General features: G+C 37.1%; 1 protein-coding gene across 1 annotated transcript in view; it reads left to right on the top strand.

Moving 5' to 3' along the window:
- Positions 1-20,945, top strand: part of AspRS (aspartyl-tRNA synthetase) — a 306,084-nt gene extending 285,139 nt beyond the window's left edge. Inside the window, exon 14 of the mRNA XM_090380710.1 lies at positions 20,758-20,945. Coding sequence (XP_090236836.1) covers positions 20,758-20,849 — 92 coding nt within the window. The 3' untranslated portion in view covers positions 20,850-20,945. The remainder of the gene's footprint in view (positions 1-20,757) is intronic.
- Positions 20,946-21,791: the final 846 nt, after the last annotated feature.

Genomic DNA, 21,791 nt, shown 5'->3' with positions numbered 1-21,791 from the left:
GCATCCCATTTTTTTTCCAACTCTTGTATTAATGATCTTGGTAAAACACCTCCCACCATTCCCAACACACTCCATTCAATGCCCCCTGTGATCTTCCGTCAAAAGGATGACAGAAGGATTGTAACGAATCTCAATGCTAAGAAAGCTCCAGGTCTTGATGGTATTTCTCCACTTGTTCTCAAAACCTGTGCTCCTGAACGTACTGCTGTTCTTTGCCACCTTTTTTCACTTTCTTATTCCAAATGTGTTTTCTTTCTGCTTGGAAATTTTCTCATATGCAGCCAGTTCCTAAAAAGTGTGACAAGTCCCTCCCATTCGGTTATCGTCCCATTGCAATTACTTCTACTCTTTCTAAAGTAATGGAGAAATCAATTAACCGCCAACTGTTAAACTACCCAGAAACCTTCCGTCTGATCAATGATTTTCAGTGTCAATCCACTGGTGATGTTCTGGCCTATGTTATCCATTTATGGACAAATTCAATGGAAAAGTTTGGTGAAACGCGAGCAGTTGCCCATGACATCTCAAAGGCTTTCAATCGTGTTTGGCATAAAGGTCTTCTAAGCAAGCTTCCATGTTATGGTTTTCCAATTGTTTTTTGTAATTGGTTATACAGTTTTCTCTGTGATCACTCACTGAGAGTGATAGTAGGTGGCTCTGTCTTCTAACTTCTCCACTAATGCTGGTGTCCCCCAAGGTTATTTTCCCCACTCTTTTCCTCTTGTGTATTAATGAAATCCTATCCATAGTTTTGCCAATGATAGCACATTGCATTCCTCTTTCCATTTTGAGAGGCTTTGCTCTGCACAGTCAGCTTCAACTTCTCGAATATCCACTACCAATTCCTTAAATGCCAATCTCCAGATAATCTGCAGTGGGGCAAAGAAAAGTTAGTTGATTTCAATCCTTCTAAAACTCAGTCTTGTATTATATCTTGCAAACAGGATTCTTCTGCTCCTATGCTTATCTTTGGTGACACTCCAATTTCTTTTGGGGATTATCCTGACTTCTAATCTCTCTTGGCACAAGCATATTACAAATATTGCTTCCTCTGCATCTAAAAAACTTGGTTTTCTCTTTCGCTGTTGGTGTTACTTTTCTTCCAAACAGCTGTTCACTCTGTACAAATGACAAATTTGCCCCACCATGGAATATTGTTCCCACATCTGGGGCGGTGCCCCCAAAACCTCTCTCAGGCCTCGAGATTCCATTCAGAAGAGGGCAGTTAGATTAATTAATGATTCATCTCTAACAGAGTCTCCACTCGCTGTCTCATAGACGTACTGTTTCTGCTGCATGCCTCTTCCACAGATACTTCCATGGGCACTGTTCTTCTGAATTGGCTTCTATAATTCCCGCTCTCTCTTTCAAAACAGTCCGAACACGTATTGCCACAAGCCAACATCCATTTACTGTTCAATTTCAAACTGACATGACCAACTTTTCATCTTCCTCGTTTATTCATTCAACTGCCGTTTTCTGGAACAACCTTCCTTCACACGTATTTCCTGAAAATTGGAATCTACAGAACTTCAAGTCTAATATCAACCAATATCTTCTTTCATCTTCTCAACCTCCAACCCAAGTACGGTACTGAGTACTATAGGTTCTAATACCTCTCGTTTGGGGTTTTCATTAAAAAAAAAAAAAAAAAAAAATTAGTGGATTCCCTCAGGGTTCAGTGTTGGGTCCATTGTTGTTTTCTGTATTTATAAATGATATTGATGATGGTATATCAGGCCTAATGTCCAAGTCTTCAGATGATACGAAGGTTGGCAGCAGTGATGACACCAATGACAGTACGCTGCCGCAACAGGATTTAGAAAAGTTGAGCAGATGGGCTGAGAAGTGGCAACTGAAGTTTAACATTGACAAATGTAAAGTACTACATATGGGAAGCAGTAACCCCAGAGTAACCTATCTACTCTGTGGTACTACACTGACATCATCATGATCATCATCACTATCCTAACACCTACTTGTATCTGCGCTTCCTGAGCAATAATCTCATCCGCGCTTTATTCTTTTGATCATTAATCATATCCTCCTTATGATAAATCAAACATTGAGGATATGTTACCGCCCCTGCCCCGAAGAGACAGATATTATTATTAGCCATATGGTGCAAGGAAGCCTGAGGCTTATGCTGCACCGGCCAAAAAAAAAAATTTCTCAATTACCCTGAGAGAGAAGTAGAAAGGAATCACTAAGAAAGAGAAGAATGATGATATCCAGCTCAGGACCCTGGGTGTGCCAAGCCCATACTCACCAGATGTGAGTCCCTGGGGGTGAATATATCCACTATCTAGGGCTCAATTAAACTTTAAACTTCAAAGGCAAACTTCAATAAATTGTGATTCTTGTTCCAGCCAAATTAAAACACTAAACATTTAAAATTCATCAATATCTTTTTGTATTTTATCCTTTTTATATTTTCTTTTATACAACTATAAACTCTAAAATCAATTTAAAACTGTAAATAATAAAATTCATCAATATATTTTTGTATTTTATACTTTTTTACGACATTTTCTTTTTATACAACTTTTTTTTTTTTTTTTTTTTTTTTTTTTTTTTTTTTTTTTGTTGGTACATCAGCTTCTATGGCCATAATGCACCTCCCAAAGTTTTTGCATTTTACTGTGATCCAAGCCCGAGGCGGGATTCGAACCCGCGAGGCAATCACTTTACCCACCCTGCTAGCCCGGTTGACCATACAACTATAAACTCTAAGATCGATAAATTCCAATTCCAACTAAATTTCAAATTAATAAAAACACTATTTACATATATACAAATTTTTACAATTGTCTAATCCTGCTTATTTCTCTAGCGAACTCAGCAAAAGCTTCATTCCATTCTCTGTTCTTAAACAAGTCACTCCAGCTGTATGAGTCAGAGCCAATCTGCCTATTTAACATATTCCTTGGTATATCATGTCTTATACACTGCCGTAAAATATGCTCTCTATCCTCTACCATCCCAGATACACAATGGATTTTCTTCTACACCAAGCTCTACCAGTCTTTTCTTTAACCCATGTCCAATTATTAACATTGTTTGGAACATTCCTAGACTAGTCCAAGATAATCTCTTTCCTAGTTTTCACCACAGGCAGAAAGGCAAAGGTAACAAGCCCCTTAGCAGAACTGCTAAGGGGCTTGTTACCTTTGTTACCATATATAATCTATATCCTGCTGTAACCTTTTCTTTACTACTTTCAAATCGTGTCTTCCATACTCTCTTCCCTCTTCTCTACAAGATTTTATTCCCATAAGTTCTATTCTCTTATTATTCTTAATCATATATTCCATTGTCCTTTTAAGTATAATCAGATCCACTGGTTCCTTAACTGCAATAACTTGCAGAGCATCGTTTGAAATAGTTCTGCAGGACCATGTCACCGCCAGAAGGGCAAATCTCTGTGCTGAAATAAGACTTCTTTTAACGTGGCAATTAGTCACTCTATGACCCCAAGCCCCACATGCATATATTACGATCAGTAGAAATATACATTTATAGAGGAGGTCTAAGGATTTGCCTTTCACTCCCCATTCTACCCTTGTGACTTTCCTAATTTTAAAAAAAAATCATCCTCACTTTATCTCTTAATTTCTGCATGTGAGGCAAAAAGGACATCCCTTCATCCACATAAACTCCTAGTACTTGACCAAGGGGCATATGCTATCGGCATACCAAATATTTTTGCAGTCGGGCTTCTTTCACTGAGCTTCCCTTTGAGCAGAACCATGTGAGTTTTTTTCATAAATATCTCCATTTTAGGGACCTCAGCCCATTTCTCCACTTGTCCCATAGCCCTCTTAATTCTCTCCTCCAATTCTTTTCTAGACATTTTCTCCCCACCATTATTAACAAATCATTAGCATATGATACTGGTTCAAATCCTACCCACTCCTGAACCAGTAGTTCATCCAATACAATATTCCAACTGTAGGGACCTGTGATTGAACCTTGTGGAGCACCTCTTGTTACTTCCTGAGTAGCTTTCCCATATTTTGTTACAATTGTAACTTTCCTATCTTTAAAATAATCTTTTAAAACTCCATAGAACTACCCAGTACACTTCATTTTTCTCATTCTTGCTAGAAAGCTCGGCCACCACATATGATCAAATGCCCCCTTAAAGTCAAGAAATATACCCAGGACAATTTTCTGAAGTCTCTTGTACATATGACACCATTTTAACCACAGCATCTTCAGTAGATCTGGCCCTCCAAAAGCCAAACTGCCTAGGGCACTACTCTCGTAATATCTCTCCAATCTATTCATCAAAAACCTTTGTGATAACCGGCAATAATGCCACTGGGCTATATGATCCAGGGTCCGTCCTCTCTTTTTCTCTATTCTTTAATAATCTTTTAATGCATGCCTCCTTCCAACAACTAGGAAAGATTTTCTCATTTAAGCACACATTATATAACTCTACCAATTCCTTTCCAAATTTCAAACCAAACTTCTTTATCACTTCAGGTAGCAATCCATCTCTGTCTGGTGCTTTCTTTATCTTAACTTTCACCAATGCCATCTTCAATTCTTCCTCTGTAATTAACCTTTCAATTTCCTGCTCCCTCACATATTCATCATTTAATTTCCTGATTTGTCTTTGTTCTCTACTATCCAAACTTATTTGATCTATAGGAAACAATGAGGAGAGCAAACCATGCATGGAGGACTTCCAATCCCTCATACTCTGATTTTCTATTTTAATAGTACTATAAACCTGATCAACTTTCATTCTATCAAATAATAATTTGTATGGTAATCTCCCATATGTTCTTATTCATTTCCTCTTTTACATAGTTTTGCCATGCTTCTCTCTTCTCTTTTTGAATTCTACCAACATATTCCCATCTTATTTGTTGGTATTGCCTCTTTAAATCCTCCATTTGTTCACTTATTCCTCTTCTCCTTACCCTCTGGAAATTCCTCCTAGCCCTGTTCACTCTCCTCCTCATTTCCGCTAATATCCCATTACACCAAGGAACAACCCTTTTTAATTTTGTGCTCCTCCTCATAGACCTGCAGCAATTTTCATATATAATACAGTCAGTCCTCGTATAGCACGATAGTTGTGTTCCTAGAAACCCTTGTGCAATGCAAAATCGTGCAATATAAACAACAGGCCCTATGGGAAAAATAGGGTTAGGTGCCGACCACCCAAGATTTGAACACACATTGGTAACCAAAATATTATTATTATTATTATTATTATTAGCCATATGGAGCAAGGAAGCCTGAGGCTTATGCTGCACCAGCCAAAACAAAATTTCCGAGTTACCCTGAGAGAGAGAGAGAGAGAGAGAGAGAGAGCAAAAAAAAGTCAGAAGTAGAAAGTTAAAAGGAATCACCAAGAAAGAGAAGAATGATGATATCCAGCTGAGGACCCTGGGTGTGCCAAGCCCATACTCACCAGATGTGAGCCCCTGGGGTAGATATTACCAAACACAATAAATAAAATACTTACGTATGTTATAATGATTAAAATACGTAATAAAAAATAATATTATAATTTTTATATATTATTATATTATATTTTATTATAATATAATAAATAATAAAATAATAAAAAATACGTAAGTATTTTTTATGAATAAAATACGTATTTTATTACGACAATTACGTAATAAAATATTGCTAATGCTTTTTCTTCTATCGTAAGCAAACTTGTTTTTTGTTTGATTTTCTATCCAAACAGGTGACAGCCGTTCCATCTCTTCCAATTCTTGTGTCTTAATCTAATGGATTTTAATATATGTTTTTTGTTTGATTTTCTATCCAAACAGGTGACAGCCGTTCCATCTCTTCCAATTCTTGTGTCTTAATCTAATGGATTTTAATTAATTACACTTTGAGTTGTTTCTGCTATGAAAGTTGTTTTTATTTTCTCCGCATTCTTTCTAATTCTCGGCGTTGCCTCATTTAGGTCTGTAGCACGTGCAATATCACATGGTCTTTCATTTCACTCAAAGCGTTTCACAATTTCATATTTTTTCTCTATCGACAGAGGCGGACTGGCTATAAGCCTTACCGGGAAAACCCCGGTGGGCCAGGGGCTGGTGTGATTTTGGCCATAAACCATAGTATGAGGCCACTATAAATTTTCCTGGGTAAGAATTTTTGACCCAGTCTGCCTCTGTTTATCGATGTTGCTGTTCTTTTTCTCTCTGATTCTGCAGTGTGTTCACCAGGATGCTTCCTTTTCACACCTTTTAAGTATTTTACTCATTTTTAGGGAATAAAGCACAATTACAAAACGAGGAGGCAAGCTTGATACACATAAACAAAGCTGCGCGCATGTAGCAACTGAATAAACAACACCGTAAAGGCTGAGATACACTATTAACACTTCACATTTTACTAAAGCACATTTCTAGGGGTTACTACCATAAAACAATAAAAACAATTTCCAGTTGCATTTCTGCTACTGGAATCTGTTATAAACTGGTAGTAAACTCGATCTAATTGCATTTGCGATTATACCGATAGCTGGAATTGTGTTAGTTTTTACGTTATTATGGTGAAATGTGTTTCCCCTTCACTGATATAAAAAACATAAATACATTTTCAGAATCTTCTCTTCATTCCTATCGTATTGCGTTCAGTTGGGATGATTCCGCGTTCGACTGCCATTTCTTGTAAACACAAAGGCGAATTGTGCATAAGCAAATTCGGTTCATGTTATATAAGATATCGTTCCCCTATTTATAAATCGTGTATGAACGAATTCATGTAGTGTAAACACGTGTTATACGAGGACTGACTGTACTATTTTCTCAGCCCTTTCTCCAGCCAGACTGCATCTATTTCTTGACTATTATATCTAAGTCTTTTTGTAATCTCTTCTTCAAAACACTGCCAGTTCGCAGAACTCCTTGCAACCTCTTTTCAAACCCTGTATTACATTCTACCCTCTCATCTCTTTCCCTCGAAACTGATACATCTATGATCGCTGGTAGTCCAGTCCTCCCTAACCATCCACCACCATATCTTATTCCACAAGCTTCTGTAGTTAATGTTAAATCTATATTAGATTCTCCTTGTATAGTACTGAAGGTAGAGGGCTGGCCTAGCTCATTTACAATATTAAGTCTCTGACTTATCAATACTTCCTCTAATTAATTTCATCTACTATCAGTCTCATGACTTCCCCAAGTTGTTGAACTTGCATTTGAATCAATACCATTACAATTTTCTTTCCTTGTAATACATCTACCACTTTTTCAATATAGTTTTTTTTTTTTTTCATGGAAATCCCAAACATGAGAGTTATAGAACCTATAGTACTTGGTACCGAGCTTGGGTTGGAGGTTGAGAAAATGAAAGAAGATATTTGTTGACATTAGACTTGAACTTCTGTAGACTGTAATTTTCAGAAAATATGTATGAGGGAAGGTTATTCCAGAAAACAGCAATTGAATGAATAAACGAGGAAGATGAAAAGTTGGTTCTGTGAGTTTGAAGTTGGACAGTAAATGGATGTTGGCTGGTGGTGGCAAGTGTTTTGACTGTTTTTAAAGAGAGAGCAGGAATTATAGAAGCCAATTCAGAAGAACAGTGCCCATGGAAATATCTGTAGAAAAGACATGCAGTAGAAACAGTACGTCTATGAGACAGCAAGTGGAGAGACTCTGTTAGAGAGGATTCATTAATTAACCAAACTGCCTTCTCCTGAATGGAATCTAGAAGCCTGAGAGAAGTTTTGGAGGCACCACCCCAGATGTGGGAACAATATTCCATGGTAGGGTGGATTTGCGATTTGTACAGAGTGAACAAATACTGTTTAAAAGAAAAGTAACACCGAAAACGAAAGAGAAAACCAAGTTTTTTAGATGACGAGGAAGCAATATTTGTAATGTGCCTGTGCCAAGAGAGATTAGAATTCAGGGTAATCCCCAAAAGAGATATATCATTTTGCCTAGAAATCGGAATATCACCAAAGATAAGCATAGGAACAGAAGAATCCTTTTTGCGAGATATAAGACAAGACTGAGTTTTAGAAGGATTGAAATCAACAAAGTTGTCTTTGCCCCACTGGAGAATTTCCTGGAGATTGGCATTTAAGGAATTGGTAGCGGATATTCGAGAAGTTGAAGCTGATTGAGCAGGGCAAGGTTTTCAAAATTGAAAGTGGAATGCAATGTGCTATCATCGGCAAAACTATGGATAGGATTTCCAGTCAATGCAAGAAGGTCATAATATACAAGAGGAAAAGAGTGGGGGAAAGAACTGAACCTTGGGGGACTCCAGCATTAGTGGAGAAGTTAGAAGACAGAGAGCCATCTACCATCACCTTCAGTGAGCGATCAGAGAGAAAACTGGATAACCAATTACAAAAAACAGTTGTAAAACCATAAGATGGAAGCTTGTTTAGAAGGCCTTTATGCCAGATACTATCAAAAGCCTTTGAGATGTCAAGAGCAACTGCTTGTGTGTTTCACCAAACTTTTCCATTGAATTTGTCTATAAATGAGTAACATAAGCCAGATTATCACCAGTGGATCGACACTGGCGGAATCTATACTGGTGATCGTTGATCAGACGGAAGGTTTCGAGATAGTTTAAGAGTTGGGGTTAATTGATTTCTCCATTACTTTAGAAAGAGTAAATTGCAATGGGAAGATAATTGGATGGGAGGGACTTGTCACCCTTTTTAGGAACTGTTTGGATATGAGCAAATTTCTATGCAGACGGAAAAACACATTTGGAATAAGAAAGTGAAAAAAAGCAGGAAAGAACAAAGAGTAAGTTCAGGAGCACAGGTTTTGAGAACAAGTGAAGAAATACCATCAGGATCTGGAGCTTTCTTTGCATTAAGATTCGTCAAAATCCTTCTGACATTGCTTTGACAGAAGACCACAGGATGCATTGAATGGAGTGTGTTGGAAATGGTGGGAGGTGTTTTACCAAGATCATTAATATGAGTTGGAAGAAAAATGGGATGCTTAGCAAGTCAGCTTTATCCTTGGCTGAAGTGACAACAGAACCATCTGGTTTTAATAGAGATGGGAGCAGGGATTGGCAAAAGTTGTGGCCAATAGCTTTGGCAAGAGACCAGACTGCTCTGCTACCATTAGGGCAAGAAGCAAGTTTTCTACTCTTAGTCTGTTCAAAATCTAGTTTCGACTGATTAATAACTGCTTTACAATTGTTGCAAGCTTTGGTGTAGGCAGAAAATGAAACTGAAGAATTGGAAACAAACCAATTACGATATGCAATGTTCTTCTCTTGAACAGCCTTAGCACATTTATTGGAAAACCAATGTTTAGAAAAAGGACGAGATTTTAAAATGGAGTGAGAAATAAAGGATTCCATTCCTACAAGAATAATTTCACTGACACGATCTAAGCAAACTTTGACATCAGAAGTTTGGAAACAGTAATCTGACCAAGGAAAAGAAGAAAAGAAATATCGCAGGTCATCCCATTTTGTATTCTTGTAATGCCAAACAATATGAGGTTGGGAATAGACATGAGATAATGGCTCCACTGGAGAAGAGACAATCACGAAGTTGTGATCTGAGGTGCCTAAAGGACCACTCACTTCATCCGCGTACTTAGAAGGGTTGTTTGTTTGTGAGAAAAAGATCAAGTGTGTTGGCTGTATAGTTAGGATTGTCTGGTATCCTTGTAGGTAAATGAACAATCTGTGTAAGGTCATTAGTAATTGCAAAAGCCTTGGCATCTCGACAAGCTGGGTTGGTGTGACTATAAAACGGAAAGCTAGCTGGAGTTGTAAACATTAAAATCACCAAGGAAAATTAGCTCACTGTTAGGAAAGTTGGACTGGAGAAAGTCAAGTTGTAAAGAGAGGAAGTCAAAGTTTAAATAAGGCTGCAGTTCATCACGGAACTGGCAGTATACGCTTACCATATATATACGCTACCAATCTCACTCAAGATCTCAGCACAGACTCCATGAGTAAAATACAACTCATCAATTTGTGTTACCACACAGTCTGCATTTCTCACTGTCACAGCAGCCTGACTGTTTACTCCGGAGTGCACAATTTTATCAGTTATTTTAAAACCTTTACAAGGTTCCCAACCACATATGGCTCCTGAAGGAGGACATCATAGTCTTTTTCGTCCATCCGATGACTCAACTGCAATGCAACATTATAGGATCTTTGCCCATTCATTTTCAGTACTTTTAGCTTTAATTTAATTTCTATTTCTCTCCTATCCATAATCTAATCTAGTCCTATATTGTTCATAATACTTCTTATATTCACTCATTCCTTGCTTCTAATTGAATGGCAAAAATCCCTATTTTTTCGCTTTCAATTAATAGATATAGCACTTTCATTTTTCTTTTTACAATCTTTAAAAACGTGTCCCTCTTCTCCACATGTCCACACATGGTCTTCCCTTTACACTGATAAGCCACATGGCCATAAGATAAACATTTAAAACATTTTGGAATGAGGACAATATCCTTCACCCGAAATGAGGTCCACTGGCAATAGGCTCTTCCTTTATTTATTAATATATCTCTCAACTCCTTGGGCACTTCCAAAATCCAATTTGTTCCTTCCTTACTTGAAGAAATAGACCTCACAATTGCTTCCTTTTTAACCCTTGCCAAACTATATCCATGATCAAACAAATTTCTATCCCAAAAGTTCTTGCATAAACTGTTTTTCTGTATATCCTTATTCACATCATATACTATTATCTTTAAACCAAGTTTCTTTGGAACTTTGACTTTAAGACCAGACTCTTCCAACCTCTTATTATTCTGTAATTCACATAGATCACTCATAGAATCAACTTCAACCAATATTCCTCTATCTCTAATCTTTCTTGTTCTTTTTACTTTAACTTTCTTCATTAAAGGTCTTATATCCTCATTCACCACTGCTTCAACTTGTTCACTTCGTAGTATATTTATCTGTATTCACCTTAATGAAGGCCACTATAGAAATTTTTGAAGCCTAGTCCATACTTGTCTTATTTCCTAAAACTTCTCCCAAATATCTTTTCCTATACCCATATGTTCACTATCTCCATTATCTATCTCTTCATCTTCTAGTCTTACCCTTTTCTGTGCCCTTTATTCTCTTCTTCACCTTCCCCTTTTTCTTCACTTTCTATTCTCTCTAATCTACCAACTGCCGTCTTTAACTGTTCTTGAAACCTCATCTCCCCCAACTGTTCGTCATCCATCACCAGCAGATCCTCCTCAGATGAGAACTCCTCACTCCTTCCAAGAGCCATAATAACTCAAACAATAAGATTTTAATACTAAGCAACTAAGGTACTACACTGACAGTGGTAGAGAATGAAAAGGACCTGGGGGTAACTGTGCAGGCAGATATGAAGTTTTCTTAGCAGTGCAGACTGTCTGCAAGAGTAACTCATGTCTTGTCAATGATGTACAGGAATTTTTATATATAAGGCAATGGTCAGGCCACAACTTGAGTACTGTATACAGGTCTGGAAGCCTCATTTTAAGAAGGATGTAGAGCTGTTGGAACGAGTACACAGAAGGGCAACAAGGTTAGTGAATGGAACAAAGGGTTGCTCTTATGAAGAAAGGCTTAAGTTTTGCAGATTACAGTGTTTGGAGACTAGGCACCTGCAAGGTGATCTGATTGAGGTGTATAAAGCCTTGAATGGTTTGAGCATGCTCAATGCTGATGGAATTCTTCCTCTTGCTCAGAATAATCACCTGAGAGGCCATAAATTGAAATTGAGGAAAGACAGTTGTAGAATAGATGTGTGGAAGTTTGCCTTTAGCCAGCGGGTAGTTGATTGGTAGAACAGACTTCCATCTTTTGTTGTGGAAGTTGATAGCCTAATAAATTTAAAGCTGAGCTGGACAGGTATTTGGAACGGACAGAGGAGTGAAATCAGAACGGTTTTTTTGGCTGATGGTGCATAAGCTTGCTTTTTTTGCATCGTATGCCTCTACTAATGCTAATTCAGATTTGTCAGTGGCAACAGTGAACACAATAAAGGAGAAAGACAGAATACGAGATGTGGTCAGCACCAATGAAGGTTAACTATAATAATAACCAAGGCTATGAAATACATATCAGTTTTTACAGTTCAATAACATGCATTTTTTCTTACTTTTATGTTTTCTTTTCTTGTGTGCCACTCAGGCTACTTCACCGCTGTCCCCAGATAAAGTTTTTAATTGAACTGATTAAAAATATATGACTATTTTTCTTCATTCTTCTGAGGATATTATGTTGTTTTTGTAATTTTGGCAGATTGGGGATTTAGTAGCAATATTTTATTAGTCATTCCTGGGTTACATGAAACTTGACTTGTGTAAAAGTCCTGGAATGTATCTCTTATGTATGTCAGGGACTTACTGTATTTTTGAATTAACCGGGAAATCGATTATCTGGGAATATTTTTTTTACCATCTATCCCGGAAAATCAAGAGTCTACTGTATATGTATTTCAGTATTGAATATTATCTCCGAGTTACATTATATGACTTTCTTATGTCCTGTCAAGTTATATATATTAATTTATAATGTTACGTTTCTAAAAACTAGGTTGTTATATGTATTTAGTTAAAAAAGTACAATTTAATTGACAATGAAATTTAATAAGATTAGTAAATTTTACTGATTACTTGATACTACTAAACTCGCTATCTAATTTTCTGTTAACCCTTTCTAGTTGGGGTATATCTAGTTGGGGCATATGTTGTATAGCATAACAATGGTGGCAAGTTACGAATGGTAAATCTATGGACACTAGGTATTAATTACTTTCAAAATCGCACTATCTAAATTCAAAATAAACCACGGAGCTTGACTAGGTCTATAAGCTACTTATAGAAAATAATTTAATCTAACAATTAAGCCAATAAACCGGCTAAATATAATTAAAAACTTAGCGTTCATGGGAGCTGCAAAACTTGTTCACAACATGTGGATTAGATACCCTTACCGATACTAAGTAATAACCTACAAAATCTATATCTAACTTCAAATTAAAATAAAGTATTGTTACTAGGAATATAAAGCAACTCTAGAAAATAAATTAATATGGCAATTTAAGCCAATAAAAAGCAAAAATTTAAGAAACCTTCTCTGTTAACTGGAGCCATAAAAACTTCACATGTTTGTGGACTAATGTTATTAGTTGAGTCTCCCGGGGTTCAGTATTGGGTTCGTGGGTGCCTCTGTAGCCAGGTGGGCAGGAGCAGCAGGACGTAGCACATGCTTCTTGATTAGACAGGGGTTCGAGCCTGTGCCCACCAAATACAGAGGATCTGGAAAGGTCAGGGAATAACCACCACATATCCCCGGAGCAATATGGCCTTAGTTGCTAATGCTTCTAAAAACCAAACAAACAAGTATTGGGTCTATTGTTGTTTTCTGTGTTTATTAATGATATTGATGATGGTATATCAGGCTTAATGTCCAAATTTGCAGGCGATACGAAGGTCAGCAGGGTTGTTAATGACAGTAGGCTGCTGCAACAGGATCTAGAAAAGTTGAGCAGGTGGGCTGAGAGGTGGCAACTGAAGTTTAATATTGACAAATGTAAAGTACTGCATACGGGAAGCAGTAACTCCTGAGTAACATATCAACTGTTTGGTACTACACTGACAGTGGTAGAGTGAAAAGGACCTGGGGGTAATTGTGCAGGCAGATATGAAGTTTTCTGAGCAGTATAGACGGTCTGCAAGAGTAGCTCATTGGTGTCTTGTCAATGACATACAGGAATTTTTCTAGCAGGAATAAGGAGGTGCTTATCCCCCTTGTATAAGGCAATGATCAGGCCACACCTTGAGTACTGTATACAGTTGAGGGGGCTTCATTTTAAGAAAGATGTAGAGCTGTTGGAACGAGTACAGAGAAGGGCAACAAAATTAGTGAATGGAACAAAGGGTTGCTCTTATGAAGAAAAGCTTTAGTTTTGCAAATTACAGTATATGGAGACTAGGCACCTGCGAGGTGATCTGATTGAGTTGTATAAAGCCTTGAATGGTTTGAGCATGCTCAATGCTGATGGGATTCTTCCTCTTGCTCAGAATAATTGCCTGAGAGGGCATAAATTCAAATTGAGGAAAGACAGTTGTAGGATAGATGTGAGGAAGTTTGCCTTTAGCCGGCGGGTGGTTGATTGCTGGGACAAACTTCCATCTGTCGTTGTAGAAGTTGATAGCTTAAATAGATTCAAGGCAGAACTAGACAAATGTTTGGAGCAAGTGGATGGGTGAAATGAGAAGGGTGTGCTGTGTTTTTTTTTTTTTTTTTGGCTGATGCTGTATAAGCTTGCTTTCTCGCATCATGTGCCTTTGCTAATGCTAAGACAGCAGTAGTCAGGTGAAGATAGGCTACTCCAGCCTGTGAAGTTGAATTCATTGCTTGAAGACTTTATTGGCAAATTGGAAGAATGCCAGGAAGTTCTCTTTTGTGGCAATCAAGAAAGGAGAATCCCTTTTGAATGTGGAGTCTGAAAGGGCAGTCAAGCAGCATGTGTTCCAAGATTTCTAGTTGGAGAGAGAGACCAAATTCGTGAAGTTTTGTGTTCATGCTACCGTATTTGAGTGTGAGGTATGTGGCATGAAGTCCTGGGTTGAACCATTTGGGATAGTGTTTGCTAACCTCCTGCACCTTTGGAAAAGCCTAAAGGTAGCACTGCCCAGGGCATTCAAATTCCAAGTCCATTGCCAGTGGTTCACAAACTATCGTTTGATTCTTGTTTTCTCCGTTTCAATTGGCTTCTTCAGTTTTCCATCCAGTTCTTTATGAATCTCTTTCTGTAATGGTATTTCAGGAAATGGAAAGCAATCTCATGCTCAATAGACAGCTTAAAACATATAACCTGCATGGCCAGGGTGGAACCATAAATAATCCTGCACATCATGGAGATTGCGAGGAGGGTAATTCTCTGGGTCTGGGTCAGTCTTTGCTAGACAGCAGAAGCCTTGATTTGGTGCTCCCACACACACAAGCACCATATGTCATAATAGGGAGAAATATACACTCGTGGTGTAACTCTGGTGAGTATTCCTTCAGATGCCAGCCCTTCTGAGTGACTTGAGCAATTTTTCCATCTGTGTTTTTCACCTTTTCCTTGAGTTAACTGCAGTGTGGTAAGAAGGAGAATTTGTCAAAAATCGGAAGACATTCCGATATTTATAAGAACTCGTATTTTATTTTTTAGCCTCTGTATTTGATGAGTCTTGGAGTGTTAAAAGATCCTTTGAGGAGCATCTGTCTCCACAGATGTTTCGTTGGGGAGACATTCAGCTTGTTCTTGTTGCACCATTCAGCAAAGTTTTCAAGAATGGCATTTGAAGTGCCCTTGAGTTGTTATCTGAAGTCTCCATAGGCAATGATGGGCAAGTCATTTGCATATGCCAGCTGGGTGTACGGGAAGGATAGACAAGACAAGGGTAGGGTTATGCTTTAATTAAGAAGCATATTATAGCTAAGCAGTGCATCCAGTCGACATGGGTGTCCAGTGCAATGTTGTCAGTTTGGTGTGACATAAGCAATGGGAAAACAAAAATTAGAGTAGGAGTGTGCCTGTAAGTCTAATGATTGTGATGAGTATGCCAAACAGCTATATAGAGAAATACAGTAAGCCAGTAAATCAGAATGTCTTATAAGAGGAGATTTTAACTTTCTGGATATTGACTAGAATTTGTGGGTTGGTCAGTTCCACTCTAGCAAGACTTTTGTGGATTTATTTGATGGCTGTTTTCTACAGCAGCATGTTAGAGAGGTAACAAGAGGAAGCAGTACTTTTTATCTGATTAATAGCACTGATTCTTCATGCATTAAGAATCTGTAGGTAAAAAAAAATCCACTAGGTAGTAGTGATCATAGCATACTGATGCAGAATTTACTCAAAGACATAACTGCTGTCAATGGTAAGGAAAGACTTTCTTTCATAAAGGTGACTAGTGAGTGACTGGTCACGGACAGCTTTTCCATTCTGTGCAGTGAGACACACTGAAGATGTTACCTACACCAAATTCTAAATGGGAAGCATTCAGGGAAATAATCCTAGAAGCTGGTAGGCTTTTAATACTAACTAAGAAATACTGTTCAAAGCTTAGACCTAAATGGATGTCAGGTGAACTGCTGAGCCCCATGTGGCAGAGAAGAAAAATGCATGGAATGCATATAAATTATCAGGTGATACAGAAGCCTATGGTAGATATAAACTAGTATATAATCAAGTGGCAAAGGAGGTTAAGCAAGCTATGGCAGATTATGAGAAGTCTCTGGCAAAGAACAGCAGCAAAGACTTTTATGCTTATATTAATAGTTGAAGGAAGGGGTTGAATCACATTGGGCCACTTGATGTGAATGGTTTAGCTGTTGATGATCCTGCTCAGTTTGCTAACAAATGGAATAGATATTTTGTGGAATTCATTAGAGAAAGGGAATGACAGAGGCTTATCAAAATTAACGGTGAGTTAAATGATTTTGTGATGACTGAAAGAAAAGTGGAAGATAAATTATTGAAGCTAAACATAAAGGCACGTGGGGCAGATGGAATCTATCCAGTTATATTAGGGGATATAGAAAAGAAGGTAAGCAAACCCTTAGCAATAATTATGAGAGCATCTTTTTTTTAAATGGGTGCAGTTGTCTTGTCTGACCAATTTGATAGATACTATGATGCAGCAATACAGGAACTGGATGCAAAAAATAATTTTGATGATATACTTTTTCAGAAAGGCTTTTGATACTGTTGCACATAAAAGACTGTTGTACAAACTGTAGCAATGTGTCATTAAGGGCAAGTTACTGCTGTGGATAATGGTATATCAACTGTGTGGTACTATGCTGAGGATAGCGATAATTGTGCAGTCAGATATCAAGTTTTCTTTGCAATGCAGACAGACTGCAGGACAGATCATGAGTTTTATCAATGATGTACAAGAATTTTACTATCCAAGGAGGAGGAGGTGATTATCCCCTTGTACAAAGCCATCATTAGGCCAGATCTTGAGTACTATATAAAGGTCTGGAGGCCTCATTTTTGGTGAGATGTATATCTGCTGGAGTGGATGAAGAGAAAAAAAGTGTTTTCTTACCAAGAAAAGCTTCAGTTCTGCAAATTGCAACATTTGGAAACTAGGCACTTGCGAGGAGATCTGATTGAGGTGTTTAAGGCCTTGAATGGATAGAGTAAGTTCAATATTGATTACTGGACTTGACACATCATGGTCTTAGTCACCCTTGTGCCATAAAAACCAAAATCAAATCAATATTGATGGCATTCTTCCTCTTGCTGAGACTATACACGAGGGGACATAAATTCAAATTGAGGAAGGGTGATGGCAGATAGATATGTGGAATTTTTCTTTCAGCCAGTGGGTTTGGAAGATTTTTTGGAACAAACTTCCATCTCTTGTTGTTGTAAGTGGTTGGTTTGAATAAATTCGAGGAAGAGCTAAACAATTTCTTTGGGGGGGGGGAGAGGTGGGTTTTTTTTTTTTTTTTTTCCTGCTGATCAGGGAAGCTCATTGGTAGGCACTGTGGAACTGCAGCACCCCCAGCTTTTTAAATCTAAATATACAGTCAACGGAGTTGTATGAAATTTTGTGAAGAACAATGCAACGCAATGAATATTTTTATTAACAGGTCCCGCATATAGTATACTCATCCTCTATTTGCAATAATAAACGAATAAAAACACTAAATCGTTTTCAACTTAAAGTATAACTGTAGGTGGAACTGTGCACTACACAGTTCCACATTTTGGCCCCAGTGGTTTAGTTAATGCCTAGTTGGCAGGTTGCCAATATGCATTTTTTTAGAGCTAATAAAATGAGTCAAAGGAACTGCAAAGCGAGCTGTGCCGGTTTGAACAGTGCACCAAACTTGAATGAAAAAGTTATTAATCTATTTTCAACAAATAAAAACTGAAGAATGGATTTTATTTTTAAATAAAATTTCTATTAAGATTACCTAAGTCTGTTAGTGATTAGTGTCCAGTTAATGTTTTGTAGTATTTTTAACTTGCTTATTATTATTACCATCTATGTCTATATGTCTTATAACCATTATAACCAAGGCAATTTAATGTAACTTTAAGAAACAGTGTCACGAGTCGCCATTGCTGTTGATGCTCTATAGGATAATATATCAAAGAAAAACCTTGTGTTAAGGGCTTTCTACAGTCTTTCTGGATATTTATAAGCATAGAACTTATATGAACACAATCTTATCTTATAGAACAGATTTATTTGTACACTTGTATAACATATTAAACTTGTATAACAGGAGCATATCCATGTAATCTCCAAAACTCAACCATGCAGTACTCTGTCTTTTATTAAAAAATTATGAGAAACTGTTGTTACTCTGTGTAATCAACAAGATCAGTCATTCAGTGCTATTGTCAAGTTTATTAAATATTGAGCTAACTGCTATGAACATTCATAATTTGTAAGCAAAATTAGTGATACAGATACCAGAGTGTTTCATTTAAATATACTAGAAATTTTCATTGGGTGGTGCAAAGTGAAAATACGAAACAAATGTGAATATTTGATTCAAGTAAAAAATAAGTCCAAGCTTCACATTCCTTCATATATTCACATCCATCTCTAAAAGACATAACTGGAAAATTAAATGTTTTCCTTCCTACAGAAAAAGCATCATTCCTTCATTTAAGATTCTGTATTTGTTTCAAGGATAAACATATCTGATATTCAGAACACTGAACTCAGTAATAGTATGAGATAATAAAAAAACTGTTGGAATAAAAAGCACAGCTCAGATTACATAAGTTTTACCACTTATGTGTCTCTCTCTCTCTCTCTCTCTCTCTCTCTCTCTCTCTCTCTCTCTCTCCATTTTATTTAAGTAACTATATGTGACTCTTAATAATGGTAACAATTGCCTTATTAATCGTTAGGTAAGATACTCTGATGTTTTCATCTTCTCGGCTCTGTAAGAAAGTACAAATCTAACTCTGTTAGTTTGATTATAAATTACTTTTAATATTTGTGTGAGTCTGTATAGTATTTTATCTGCAACTTTATTCATTGAGATTATCTCTGACTTTCAAAATAGAATAGGCTTGTTCTTCCTGAATTTTGTCATTTGTGAGCCACCTATCAGCCAGATTGACATCTGTCACAAGTAGTGTAAGAGCAAGTTCAGGGGTTGGAATATGAACAACAGATTCGGACAACTGCAAATTGCAAAATGGGGGAGTGGCAAAAAATCATAAGGTGAATCCCGAACCATTAAAGATTGCCACCAAAACTTATCATGGGATCTGTGAAAGACCTTTCTGTGTTGAATAAAGTGTAAAAGGTAATTAAATGAAGCTGGTTTGATTGCTATTCTGTAGAGAAAATAGAACTAATGGGAACTTTACCAGAAAATTGTGATCAAATGGTGAAATGTAGTATTAGTAGTGGCAAATGATGCAGAGAAGCAAAGATTATACTTCAGCCAAAAAAAAATCAAGCTGATGAAATGAATGGCTACTTGGCATAAATCTTTACAGATTTAAAAACCTTCACAGCTAGGAGAAACTATGCAGGCCAAGGTGAGCCAAAAGTTAATTATGAGAGCATCTTGGAGTTGAAAGAGATTCCTTTGGAGTGGCTAATTGACAACAGATTGGCAGTACCCAAGGTTCTAAAACAAAGTGGGTAAAATTAGAGATCAGTCAGTCAGGCTGCAGTGGTAGGTAAAATCGTGGTGGCAATGATTAAAAATGCAACACGGTTGTGCATATGTAGAAATGGCATTCTGAAGGAAACAGTATGGTTTTGTTAAGGGAAAATTGTGTTTAATTAGCCATGGTTAACTATTTTGACAGTCCCTCATGAGGTGGATGGAAGAAATAATTTTAATATTATTTGGATTTTAGCAAAGCATTTAACTCAGTCCCATATGAGAAGTTACTGCCTAATCTGAAACATGATCAGATCATGGGTAAGATAATTTGATATATTGCAGGACAGAGGGCTGTGATTAATGATCACTCTTCAGATTGAACTAGGTCCCTTTAGGATTGGTACTGGAACCGCTGTTAAATGACCTTGGAAATGGGAATATAGGATAGCTTTTGGATGATATTAATAGGCATCAAGGATAGTCAGAAAGGTTGCAACTGTATTTTAATTTAGTGTTCTTATGTAAGTTCTTACACTTGGGAAATAAGAATGGGGTTGAAATGAAAATGCTAGAGCAAGAAAGTTACATGGCAGGTTATATGAAAAGTAGACAGACAACAAGGGGAGCCAGTGTCCTGTTGGTGAAATAGAGAAAGTTATTGATGAATTAGTGAATTTGCTGTGTTCATGTGGATTTCCTCATGTTTAGTGGAGAAGGTTGCAGGCAGTTGTTGTGTTAGCTGATATGTTGAGATCAGGGGGTCATCCCAGGGCTATAGCCCCCCATGCACAAAATGTGGATTTTTTTACTGCTACATAATGATTAAAGCTTAATGACCCCCCCTTAACACTGCTTTCAACCCCCCCTCCCCACTTCAGAGAAATCCAGGGAGTACTCTGATTGAGATTGGAATTCTTGTAAAGTTAATGGTATAAAACTGTCAAGCCAATTTAATTTGTGCATTTATGATAATGAAATCATTATTTAGGAAGACTAATTATGATTTTCTACAGCGATAATGGAGATAGCCATCAGAACAGTTCTTTGGAGTAGGGCGGGGGATGTTGTTAACATTCTAAATATTATCCTTACAAGTTAGTGTCAATGAATTAACATGCAGCTTAATGTCCATTTTTTAAAATTTTATATTTCCTTTTATCCTAGGTCTGGAACGTGTAACCATGCTGTATCTGGGACTTGATAATATCAGGAAAACATCAATGTTTCCTCGTGATCCAAAGAGACTAACTCCATAATATGTTTTATGTGAAATGGATATTGAGTGCATTGCATTGCATTGTATTTTAAATGCTGGGAAACTGACTCTAAAAAAATAAAGGTTGTAGTTAACATATATGTGAACTGTTTTAAAAAACTACCCACAAATAAAAAAAAAAACATACATAAAATTATTTTTTACTCACAAATAGTTGTTACTGACTAACCTCATTTTAGCACTTTGAAAATGCAATGAGGAGCATCTGCACTGAATGGAATTCATTGCAGATGCTTTAGAAAATTTGGGATCAGAAGACAAGGTGGGCAAACTGGTTCTGACACTTGAAGAAATATAGGCAAGGATGATTCATTCCTCAAAATAATACTTTGTACCGGGAATTGGGGGAAAAATTTTAAAAATCTCATAAATAACAATGAAATGTTTAGTGGTTTTAATTCCATTTATCACTTTCCAGAAATTTGTACACACTGATTTTACCTTTCAGTCATACAAACTTGTATATCATGCCAAAAATAATGGCGCACTTAACCACATGAATATGTCGGGAGAGGCTTACCAACTTCTGGTAAACAGGTTTTTCTGAAAAGGTGGTGGTGTGGAACTACATTTTTCCTGTAAAACAACAAGCACCAACTATGGCATGAGCCTTCTTGGGCATGCCTGAATGTGGTATTTTAATTCATTCCACAGTCACTGTGATGGATTTATACTAGTCTGGTTTCTGATGGTTGCTGCTACTGCCCACAACACTACAAGTTCTTCCTCACAATGTGTTATTGTATTAGTATTAGCAATGGCCACATGGTGCAAGGAAGCCTATGGCTTGTGGTGCACTGGCCAAAAAAAATAAATGATAATAATAAAATAAAATAACAAAAAATAAATGATAATAATAAAATAAATAAAGTAATTATCCAGCTGACCTTTGAATTTCCTCAAACTGTCAGCATTTACCACC

Source organism: Mastigoproctus giganteus, chromosome 9, assembly GCF_048544385.1.
Source record: "Mastigoproctus giganteus isolate SK-2022 chromosome 9, ASM4854438v1, whole genome shotgun sequence".
NCBI classification, from domain to species: domain Eukaryota; kingdom Metazoa; phylum Arthropoda; class Arachnida; order Uropygi; family Thelyphonidae; genus Mastigoproctus; species Mastigoproctus giganteus.
This window is presented reverse-complemented; position numbering and strand designations above follow the sequence as displayed.